Source organism: Harpia harpyja, chromosome 5, assembly GCF_026419915.1.
Source record: "Harpia harpyja isolate bHarHar1 chromosome 5, bHarHar1 primary haplotype, whole genome shotgun sequence".
NCBI classification, from domain to species: domain Eukaryota; kingdom Metazoa; phylum Chordata; class Aves; order Accipitriformes; family Accipitridae; genus Harpia; species Harpia harpyja.
The window spans coordinates 36,213,315-36,225,936 of NC_068944.1; the positions used below are offsets into that span (position 1 = coordinate 36,213,315).

The following is a 12,622-nucleotide window of genomic DNA, read 5'->3' on the forward strand; positions in this document are numbered from 1 at the left end:
GAAAAATATAGCAAGAGAAGCTGCCATGCCTATTTGGCACTTGATTGTAAAGATCTGATTATATTTTTAAACTATTGAGAATGTGGATGTAGTTAAAATTTATTGGTTGCTAGATAGCTAATGACTCTCTGTCAAGTTTCTGCTGTGCTAATTTAATTTATATTAAACAACCACAGTTATACTGGTGTGAGTTTGGAAGATGTTGAAGTGATGTTGACATCCTAGCTTTTACAAATGATTCTGTTTTGTCTGAAATGAAGAACCTGATTTTTTTTTCTTCATCAGGCAACCACATAGAGTTTATTCTTGAAATACCTCACCAGTAGCCTGTATATTTAGTAATAAAATTAGGCTTGGGGGATGACTGAAATATTCTGATTTTTGTACCTATAATATTCTCTGCCTGCTAGGCATTTAGCTATTGCACATTTACATTTGAGAGCAAGAAAGAGAATGAGACGTTAGTATTTGCTCATTAGACTCAGTGTTTACTAATCCTATGTCTGTTTGCTGATATGAACTGATATAATTGTTTTGAATGTGGCAGAGCACAAACACGTTCAGGGGTTTAAAGTGGTATTGAGTCTAAGTAAACTGGTGATAAAACCCAGTAATGAATAATGAAGATATAAGTTGGTTAAGTGGGAAACTCCTTTGAATATATCCTAGACTTTGCCTAAATCTTAACAGAAATTGGAATGCTTTCACATGCGATCTTCCACTTACTCAGATTATGTGATCAGTGTTTCTGGTCGCAAAGGAATAAGCAAGGCCAAGATATGTATATATATGTGTGTGTGTGTGTGTGTGTAATAATGTAGGACATTGTGAAGAACCTAAACTTAATCTGAAATGTTAATAGAAGTTAATAATATATAAGTCTTAAGAAACATCCAACTTGCCTAGCTACATCAATTCAATTGTTGAATTCACATTTCTGTTTTCAATTTCCTAGGGCACAGGTGATGAATACTGTCACTTTAAAATTGAGAAGAATTTGGAAACTGGATCTGTAAGTCTAGAATCAGTGCGGAATAAAGGGATATATGTTGGTCTCCTGCCAGATGGCCAGACTAAGCCAGTCATTAACACTGGAGAGAGAAACATTTTTTTCTACCCACAGGTCATCAAATGTATGTAATTTCTTAATATTCTATGGTTTGCTTTAGTGATTAGTGTTTCTGAATGACAAATTCAAAGCAAAAGAGTAAAAGCTAGATTGACACTATTTCCTTTGTTGTGTTTCAATAATTTTAAAGGTGAAAAGTTTATTGTGCCCACACTTAATTTCTCCTATGTAGTTAATTTTTCTTCATTTCTTTCTTTTTATAACAATAAATGATGCAGAAGAAATCTATTTCTTTACTGAACAAATAAACTTTTGAACATAAGAATCGAAACAGGTGACAAGGTAGAGATAGAGCTGACTTCCTGGGTCTATTCCCCATTCTGGCCACAGATTATGGAAGCCTGGGAGATGTTGTCTTGCTGTCAGCTATACCACAGTCTTTCCCAATTTTATAGCAAAAGTAGCAGACTTAAGAGAGGGCCTGCTTGGCAGTGTTCAGTTTCTTTTTTAATGGTGTGAAATACATTGTACTTCCCCCACTAGTATATTGATTATGTGATTCTTCTGTCCCATAGTCAGCTTTGAGAGCTATTGCAGTCAGAAAGCGCCCTCACTAGGGAGCTGACCTGTTCTAGTCAACTAGCCAGGACTCAGAAATTAGCTCTCAGCACACTCTGGATCACCGTCACTGGATTGTCTGCTTTTCTCTTCTCCTTCAGGAGAATGAAGTTTTTAATTTGGTGAACAGTTGGTTACCAAACATAGCCAGCTGACTTGGACTATAACTGAAGAAAACAGTGGAATTATAGTACTTGTATTCTTATCTGGTGGATGTAGTCACAGAGACCAAGAAATGAAACATCTCATGAAAATGCTAAACTAGCCATCAGCTTGAAATTGAGAATTCGGTCAGATTTTTTGCCACATACAGGCAGAACAGAGTCATTTTGAATGCTTTGACCAGCAAAGGGAAAGTATCAAAACATACAACCAGTCTTGTTATTAACTGTTCTATGTATATTGTGACCGAGATATACAGAGGCATTATGAAAGTCACTGTAATGGCATCCCTACCATTAAGTCCCTACTTGCTACAAGGTGATAAGAATATTTCAGTCACTGTGTCCTTGTAGAAATGAGGAAAGTATTTTCCTTTGTTACTTTTTGGAAGGGCAGGATTTTCAGTGGAAATTCTCAACAAAGCAGGCCTTACTGATGCCATTAAAATAAAGCTAAATGTTACTTCATTACAGGCTTGAGTTCTCCTGAATCCTTGTTACTCAGTAAAAGGAAGATAAAAGGAGCTGGTATTTTGTATGAGAGCAACGAAGATTGTCTGTTTGCCACTTCATATTATCAGAAATGGTCTCTAGCTGTTTTCATTTCAGCATCCCCACTCTTAAGAAAGGAAACATTGGGGGGGGGAGAGAGAAGCTTATCTTGGGGAAAACTACATTTTAATAAATCATTTTATTCATACATCAATGTTAAATGGTTACTTAGATTTTCAAAGCAGTAAAGGGGCTTTTATTGGTATGCCAGATTTTCTTCCACTTTTTGTGGCATGCTGCTAACAATAAAAGCTAATAATAGCTAGTGGCTGTGCAATACATAGAGAAAAGATTTTCGTGTCCACTCTGTTGAACAGTTGTGAGATCTGTTTGTCACTGAACATACGGGAAGCTTCTAAGCAAGAAAAAGCAAATGATTTGTAGCTGGTGACAGAATTTACGTTTCATTGTTTTAGTTGGCTGGGAAGAGCCTGTGGGAACTTCTGCAGCACCCAATCAAGAGAAGAAAGACTTCAGAGAACCTCAGCTCCAACCAGCAAAATCCCAGAAGCCAGTATCTCAAAGCCTTTCAACTTTTCCACCCTCAAGTAAGCAACAGTTTACAAACTAGTTGTGATATAGCATTATGTTGTGTCTGCCCTCCATGCATGTTTGCAGTGACTTATCTCAGGAAGGACAATGAATACCTTTTCTAGACTATTGACTTATGCATGCATACATGCAACATAAAACACATTACCAGTTATTGTTTTTTAAAAGGGCATTGGAATGTGTTTTCTTCATAAGGCAACAATCAGCATGAAACTGTTGAATAATTTCACATTACTTTTTTTTTTTTAAAGTAACTAGCCATCTATCATAAGGACTATTTCTGTGGAAATGAAGAGATCGATGTGATACAGAGCCCAATCCAAAGCTCACTGAAAGTAATGGAATATTTCTCATTTTTGCTCTCTCTCACACTTATGTTTTCTGCTTTTTTATTCACTGGGGGAAAGAGTAAGGTTTTGGTGCATTGCATGCCAGCTTTATACCTATATTTAGGCAGGTAGGAATAGATAAACAATGTTCTGGTCATGCTTCTGGAGTGATAGTCTACCAGATGTGTTTTACTAGAATAAACAACCACTTTCTTCTTTAGCTACAGAAATTGCATAAATGGTCTAAGGCAATGATTTCCCCAACTCAAAAATTTTACAGGAATATTCAGCATCTTAGTAACCAAAGCAGGTGTGACTAAGGAACTAAACAAAACAGGGAATGATACATCTCTTAAGGAGTGGAGATGATCATGTTTGCTTCCTGCCTCTCTCTTATTTCAATGTATCCAAGGACCCTGTCTGCACAGCCTGAATTGTGTCACATTGCCATGAAAAGCAGATGGGATAAATGGGAACTACTGGGCTCCACACAGCACACTGAGGCACGTTCACGTGGTGGAAAAATATCCCTTACCTTGAGTGAGCTTTAAAGACAAGATTATATTAGTGCTTCCACTACGGGAGACATGCTTAATCGGGTAGAGGTAGTCCCAAAGGCATTCACGTAGCAAATAAGTCAGATGGGTTGCTGCTTTGGTTTTGAGCTTGGTCCTCAGACTGCAATTTCAAAGTGTACATGAAAAGTCTGGCAATGGGAACAAGACATCAAATATGGCATACTTGTTCATAGGGTATAATGTGAAGTATCAGGAAGGATTTTAAATAAATTCAGTTGAACCAAAGTATGCTGGTTAAATTCAAAGCATAGGTGTGGGTTATTATTAATTACCGTTAATTGTTTCTGTCAATGTTGATTCCATTCTTAGCTCAAAACACCTGCTTTCCCGTTCTAATCTATCAGACTTCATGTTGTATCATTGTGTCACAAAGCCTTCCCAAAGTGTCGTGGGTTGTCAGCAACTGGTGAGGTATGCTGTATTTGAAACCCATGGCAACAATACACAAGCCATCAAACCTGTTTTCAAAGAAGCTGGATGTTTTTAGGGTTGGATACAAAGGATCCTTTTATAGAAGCAATATCTGCCGTGAAATTGGTTACAGAGAGTCTATAGCACTTAGTAGGAAGTATTTGTCACATTTATAAATGTAGACTCTGCTTATGCAAAATGAATAGAAATATCAAAGTTACTCTGCCCTTCAAAGAAAATGTTCTTTAGTAAGATATTTTCACTTGGAATACTTGAAAGGTAACTGACTTTTGATATGCAGAGGTGAGCCTTTATTTTTAAACTGATATTCATTAAATACTCATTTGCTTTTTTCGCTCCCAGTTAACATTCGAAAAAGGGTGATGTTTGTATTGAGTGTACAATCCAGCAGTACGCCTAGCATCCAAACTCAGAGCAGATTAACCCTTAGGCTGACCAGGCCATCTTTTTTATGTCTGTGTCTGTGAACCAGTAGTTGTGTTTTTGTTGTTTTCACAAATGATAACTGATTTAGGATTAATTAAACTGAAAACTGTGTTAGAGCAGTTGGGGCTTCTCCTGTTGCAGTGTGAGTTCTCTGTTCCTCAAGAAACTTCTTTTACTGTACAAGGATGATGGCAGGTCCCAGCTTCTACCTAAGAGCTCACAGGATGGAGATACTAGAGTGAGTGTCACAGACAAGTCAGCTAAAATGCACGCAAAACACTACATTATAGACTCAAGACCAATCAAATGTGCTGCCCAAAACAGAAGGGAAATAACATATATATGGTTAGAGGACCACAAAGTCTAGGGATAAAGTAAATGAAGCAGAAAACACTAAAAACTCAAACCAAAAATCATGGGGTTTCTTTAAACTCCTTTTTACTCTTCTGTTACCAGTTGCAAAAGCAAGCCAAAACCAACAGCCCTGCTGAAAATATAGACATGTGTCATATTATGTATCAACTAGCAAGCATGCACAAATCTTATGGGATTTTCCAAATGACATGGTATTGGGGATTTCCTCTTTGCTTGTTCCTTGTGTTTCTCAAATCATGTTTAAATTTCAATGGTGAAAACATGTCTGTGTGTGCCAGTGAAAGCAAGGGGACAGATGTCATTGGCTTCCATGACACAAATGCAGTCTGTGACGTCGAGAACATCTTTGTGGTTTGGTATTCACAAATTATATTGCTGATAAATGATTTCTATACTAGTTACTATTAATTTTTAATATATTTTACTTACAAGAGAAAATAAGATACAAGTAAAATCTGATCTCATTTCCATTTGGTTTACATTGGAAATGATGATACAAAAAGATGTAATAAAATTGCATCAACTGTATTGTCCAAGCTTCTGCTCTAGAGATTAATTTTTCTGATGGTTCATTTCAAAAGTGTCACTCAGTCATAAGTTCTTCTGGGACAAGATAATTTTCTTTTTGCTTTAGATTTAGGATAAGTAAATAAAAAAATAAAGTTATTTTTATGAAACTGTGTGCAGGATTGTGACTTCCTCATTCTCATGCAGGCCTATCAGAATGAATTTTTGTTGCAATAGATTTACAGCATGGTGTCATGAAGTGTGTAAACTCCCATGACTAATGCAGGGAACCATCAAATCCTCTTTACAGACTGGAATATTTTTGGCCTGTAGCAAATCAATGCCACTGATTTCCATTTGTAAGAAAAGCCAGTAAATTACGAGGCAAAAAGCATTCCAAGCCTGTGAATTGTTTGGGCATTATGATTGTTTTCAAGAGATAGTTTGAGATTGCAGTAGCTGCTTTGGGTAGCAATAGTCCGAGTATGGAATTCTTGTGCTAAGCATATGGAGCAGCCCGGGATTCTTTATGTTTGTTGAATACCTGTGCATTTTGTGAAAATTTTCATCTCTTTGCTGTAAGAAAGATGTGGGTTTAGATAGCTGGAAGGAACTGTAGCTTTCAGAGTTACAAGTGAGGAGCTAGGTAACTACAGTTACAGAAAGTTATATAGTCAAGTTCTCAAAAATATTTATTATACCAAAGCAACTACTTTGCTATAGTTCTCTTATTTCAGTCACTGAAAGACAAGTGTAATTAAGTTTTTATTTGGGTAAAGATAAGATATTTGCCTTTTGCTTTATTTTTCGTGTGTGGATTTCCTTTTTTCTTCAGAATATCTTGCTCTCAGTTGTGATGAAGGATACAATAAAAACAGTGATTATTATGACACTATTGACTATTTCTAAATTACTATAACCATTCCAAAGTCGTACTACTCCTGTTAGAAGCACTGCTGTAAAAGTCATGCTACTACAGTTTTGAATTTCCTAAAAATAGATTAACCAAACTTTAGACTCTTTACCAGGGCTGAAATTTCCTCTGATTTCAGAAGTTAGTCTTTATTTATTAAAGAACTTTGTACTGGATCCTAATTCCTTTGCAATTCCTCAGGCAATTATTTCATATCAGTTCAGAGTTGAATGCTAGTGGATCATAATTCAGGTTCCGTGCTTTAGTTACCAAGTTGTTTTAACATATAGGGCAACCTGATGATCCAAGCAACTATATAATTCCTTTTGAGTACAACTTTTAAGAAAAAAAACATTTATTTAATATCATAAAAGTGACATTTGAGGAAATTTAAAGGGAAGATCAGGACCATATCTCAGTATTGAATCGATCGTTCTTCACTTACCCAATTTGCTTCAGCGATGTTTCAGCAGGATGTGGAATTTGTTGCTTGTAAAAGTTTATTAAGAAGCAAGCCTCAAGGATTCAAAACTGTTTTCCACTTTGCCTTCAAACTTATATTTCAGTGCTAGCAACAAAGCACAGTCAGATAAATTTTGCAAATTTCTGTCATAGGTATTCCTTTATTTTGTTTATTATTTGTACTGGTCTTGAGTGGGATGGACTTAATTTTCTTCACAGCAGTCTGTCTGGTGCTGTGTTTTAGCCTGGTGACCAAAGCAGTGTTGATAACACAGCGATGTTTTAGCTGTTGCTGAGCAGTGCTTGCATAGCACTGAGTCCATCTCTGTTTCTCACTCTGCACTCCCAGCGAGCAGGTGGGGGTGACGATGGCAAAAGGCTGGGAGGGGACACAGCCAGGAAAGCTGACCCCAACGGACCAAAGAGATACTCCATACCATATATTGTCATGCTCAGCAATAAAACTGGAGAGGAGTTTTTCCAAAGTAGTTATTCCTCGGGGACTAGCTGGGCATAATTCTGCTGGTGGTGAGTGACTGCTTTTGCATCACTTGTTTTTCTGTTGGTTTGGGGTTTTTTTTATGTTGGGGGGTTTTTTTGCTTTTTTTTTTCCTTTGAAGTAAAGGCAGTTTAATAAGTGAAGAGAAAAGCTCCCTGCCAGAGAAACCTAGTAAGGTATTTTTATCAAGCAAATAAAAAAGCAAAGGGTTCTGATAGCAAGGTATGTAGTACAGCAGGAACATATATAGTGATCCATTGGGAATTCTTCAACCAATCCATACCAGTGGCTATTTATGAAATCTGCAAAATTGTAAGTGAATTCCATTACGTGTTTGGAGCCTCTGGACTCCAAAAGCTTGGTTCATAGAAAGCTACTTAATGGATGAAGAATGAGCGGGGGGATACAAAAGAAAATCTGCAGCACAGATTATATTCATTATGTTTAGCATATTAAAAAGTCTCTTTGCAGTTGCATGAAAAGGCCTCATGAAGAGCAGTTTGGGAATCCCTGCAGGAAACAGCATATTGAAAATGTGTTGGTTCATCTTTTCAAATTTTGGGTTTATATCTGCTTCTTGTGTCAGAGCAGATTATAAATTCCTGGGGACAAGGACTCCCTCTTTTGAAGAAGACTTTATGGTCAATGGTCTCCTTATTGAAAAGCAGTGTTCCAGACATCTGATGTTTGTAAACTCCACTTTGATTAGAATACTCAGAACTAAATTCCTTCATCCCAAGAGTCTATTTTTTCATATCTCATGTGCAGAGGTGCCACTTGACATCTTTGCATACATATATATATTTTTCTCTTAAGGGTAGGTGAAAGATCACCAGGTGTTATTCTAAAGTGAAAGACGTTTTCCAAAATTATATTTGGTCAGCTGTTAAAGCTGTGAAATTTATTCATAAAGTGGTACTGTGCTGCTATTGTCTCATTCATGCAGAACCTGCCTTAGCCCAAATGCTGGCACTCTATTGTTGGGCAAAGATATATTGTGCTCTTTTTTGAGTATTTTACAGGATATAATTAATATTTAACTCGAAGAAAGTTAAATTCCTTAATATTTTTTTTCATTTGAAATGAAAATTGTGTCTATCCTCAGACGTGTGATTCTGCTAATAATGTCCCAACACCAGGCATTAGAGGAGTATTTACAAGTAATTCTACTCGTTTCTAAATGTCAGGCTAAGGAACCAGAAATGTCGATTTAATGGCCATAGTTCTGCATCATAGCATCCTTACTCTACACCAGAATATGTATGAAGAATAATATGATGATAGTGCATGTGAGAGATACTCGTTCTTTTCCAGTTGATTCTTGTTCTTTTCCAGTTGATTCTTGTAGCTCAACTAATTTAGTCCAGACAAGAGACATAAATCAATCTTTTCAGACTATCTCACTTGCCATGAAAAAATACAATCCCCTCTCTGTTATGGTCTCCTTATGTGCTGAAGTTACAACAGCGACTGGCAGTTTCATGTCGATTTTCATCTCCCACTAATGTTCTGTATTTCACAGAGGAAATGAGAAATCCCCAAGGTGGTGAGTGTCCCCTTCCTTCAGATGACGAATGGAAAGTGTCAATGCTGACAGGAAATCCAGGAACTGAAGCAAATGTCATTCTCTGGATATATGGAGACAGAGGAGTATCTGGACCAATAAGTCTTAGCAAGGACAACAGAAAGCAGCTGGTTCTTCCTAGGCAGGAGGATGAGTTTCAGGTAGCTAATGAAGGCTAAGAACATTATTTTAATGTGTACCTTTGCAAAGATTATTCTGTCATGCAAAAAGAAAAAATGTTTTTCTCCTATGTTTACTGCATACAATAAATCTCTATTTAATCTCTATGAATTCTGCATTAAATCAGCTTGGTGCATATAGTTAGCAACAGAGGAAATGCTTTTTCTTTTAACCCCCTCTCCCTCATATAGTAGCCTAAATGGGACAACTGCAGGAGTAAATTGATTTCTTTAAGGTAATTGATTGGAAACTAGCTTTAGAAACTATCCACTGCTAAACAACCCATGTCTGATGTAAGACTTGTATATCATTTAGGGATCTTTAGTAATGAAATCTTCATGCATACAGTTTTCAAAGCATACTATAAAATGTATACTGTGGAACTGGTTCAGTTAAAGAAGAAAAACCTTTTTCAGCTGCCATATTATAAATTGCTGAAATGCCAGAATCTTTACCGTTGGAATGACTAAAAGCCCAATAAAATCTACATGTTGTTATGTCATGAAAACACAAAGAGTTCTGCTATTATTTAAGAATAACCCCACCTCTATTGTAATAAGGAAATTACGTCTAGGTAGGCTGAGAAGAAATTACCAAAGGGGCTAAAACTTCTGTTTTGCTTAAATCTTTCTGTCTGAGATGCATGTAACACATTGCTTTTCATCTAACTAAAGAAGTTATATTTTTCACATTTTGTGCAAATTTTTTTTCTGCACTCATCAAGTCTTCTAATACAATCTTGGCACAAACCAAGATTGTTACTGTCAATAATATTAATAATTATACTCTCTATGAATAGGGCATAGGCAGGAAGATAACCAACTGTAATGTTCATTTTCTAAGCCTGTAGGCTATATATTATGATCCATGGGGAATCCTGTTCTCCTAATTAGTGAATAATTTATAAGCAACGTTGGGTAATGGTAAGTTTGCAATGCTAATGCATACATTCTTAAGAGATGGACCAATTCTTCTTCTCTAAAATAGATATTGTCCATTATGGCTCTGTGCTGTGGATATTGATCTTGTGAAAGAGCAGAATCTTTCAGCACCTGGGGCTACTACTATGATTCTTTACATCGCGCTGACACTATTGCTTTCAGGCATGAAACAGCAAATGTCACCAAAGTGCTTTTCACTCTTTAGTCTGCAGTACATAAATCCACAAAGAAAAAGCCTATGAGTAAGAGCTCGCTTTTTTTCTTTTACCTTTAAACTTTATCCAGTACTTGTTTAGCAGGATAAGTCTTGAAATGAGGATAGGAATGCAAGACTGTCGTGGTTTAACCCCAGCCAGCAGCTAAACACCACGCAGCCGCTCACTCACTCCCCCCCACCCAGTGGGATGGGGGAGAAAATCGGGAAAAGAAGGAAAACCCGTGGGTTGAGATAAGAACGGTTTAATAGAACAGAAAAGAAGAAACTAATAATGATAATGATAACACTAATAAAATGACAACAGTAGTAATGAAAGGATTGGAATGTACAAATGATGCGCAGTGCAATTGCTCACCACCCGCCGACTGACACCCAGCTAGTCCCTGAGCAGCGATTCCCTGCCCCCACTTCCCCATTCCTACACTCGATGGGACGTCCCATGGTATGGAATACCCCGTTGGCCAGTTTGGGTCAGGTGCCCTGGCTGTGTCCTGTGCCAACTTCTTGTGCCCCTCCAGCTTTCTCGCTGGCTGGGGATGAGAAGCTGAAAAATCCTTGACTTTAGTCTAAACACTACTGAGCAACAACTGAAAACATCCGTGTTATCAACATTCTTCGCATACTGAACTCAAAACATAGCATTGTACCAGCTACTAGGAAGACAGTTAACTCTACCCCAGCTGAAACCAGGACAAAGACTTACTTAAAAAAAAAATTACATCTTTTTATCATTTACATCTTTGAGCTTAACATGGTTTCACTGATATTTTCTAGAGCAGAAAATAATAAATTTTATTTTTAAAAGTAATCAATCATAGGTCGGGCTGGGAGTTCTAGGAAGAAAACATCTTCTGAAAGCCTATAATAATCAGGCAATTTGGAGTCAGTTTTCTTTAACCTTTCGCTTTATCAGCAGTATGCACAAATATGAAAAACTATAGTTTGAGTAGAATTATCTTGAGAAATGAAAACCATTCATATGTGACCTTCCCTCTCTTACCTCACCCATGTGAGTAGTCATTGTCTGTTTGATCCTTTCTAAGACTGTGAATGAGAAAAATCAAGAAGGATACCAGAGGGCTGCTTCTAGGACACCTCCACTTGTTTTAGGTAGAAGTCACTCTTTGCATTCTGACAAAGTTCAGTACATTTATGTTTTGTATTGGTACATGGCATGATCATACAACTTTTTTTTTTTAACCAAAAGCCTAAAGAGGAATTCATTAGAACAAACAGACAACATAACAGCAGTGTATATTCAGTGAACACGAGCTCTGTGAATGAGAAGAGAGTATCTCATATTACTCGAGAAATAGGTTGGTTTGCTTGTGAAATGTGGGAAATGACAATGGTTGTTTTTTCAGTTGAGCTCTATACATGCCCTTACTTTACTACTGCTTTAATCCCAAAGTCTCCAAGTTACCTCTAACAAGACTACTTATAGAGAGAAATATTATGCAGCATAAGCAAGGATATCAGAATCTGACTCCACAGAACAAAGCTATTTTCTTAAGTTGATGGAAAAGACAGGAACCATATTGTTACACCAGTGTTGCAAGCCTGGAGTTAGCATTTATTTTGTTAATGAAATTCAGGTCGATGTAGCAACTATACCAATATAAATACAGGTGTGAATTCCCCAGATTCTTTCTCAAACAACCATTGTGATTTACTGAGTGCATTTCAATGTTAGGGAAATCAAGGGTAAAAGTTGTTTGCTTCTAGAAATCTTTGACTAAAGCATGGTAACACTGTGACTGTAATAGAAGTTTGTTATACAAAAGCACAAAGAGACAGCTAAAAGCTGATGTAGGAACTGAGGCAATTCTGGCCTCTGAAAAGAGAAGACTTTTTATTAAAAAAAGTAAAGAACTAGTGGATAATATACTAGTAAGTGTTTCTAAGAGAATGAAAAGAAAATAATTTTTGTACAGTGTAAATAGCTTTTTTGGATGTAAATGATGGAGTGGAATAGGCTGTTACCAACATTTTATTAATAGAATTATTATTTGAGAAATAATATGATAATGCACTTACTTTTCCTTTCCTAGCAGTACATTACAAATTATCTAAAATGATTTATGCCCACTTTAAATAATGGTTAAACTTCAAATAAATCCCAGATAAGTGGGATAGGATAAGGTTGCATAGAGTAGATTTCATAAGTAAGAGCACATATAATGCTTGAAAGTGCAAATGAATGCAAATCATAGTCAGAAAATGAAGATAGTATCAGTAATTTTCAAA

General features: G+C 36.6%; 1 protein-coding gene across 1 annotated transcript in view; it reads left to right on the forward strand.

Moving 5' to 3' along the window:
* The window catches only part of RP1 (RP1 axonemal microtubule associated), a 117,939-nt gene that overhangs the window by 42,602 nt on the left and 62,715 nt on the right, over positions 1 to 12,622 (forward strand). The window contains exons 17-19 of the mRNA XM_052788298.1: positions 956 to 1,133; positions 2,817 to 2,948; positions 8,996 to 9,198. Coding sequence (XP_052644258.1) covers positions 956 to 1,133; positions 2,817 to 2,948; positions 8,996 to 9,198 — 513 coding nt within the window. The remainder of the gene's footprint in view (positions 1 to 955; positions 1,134 to 2,816; positions 2,949 to 8,995; positions 9,199 to 12,622) is intronic.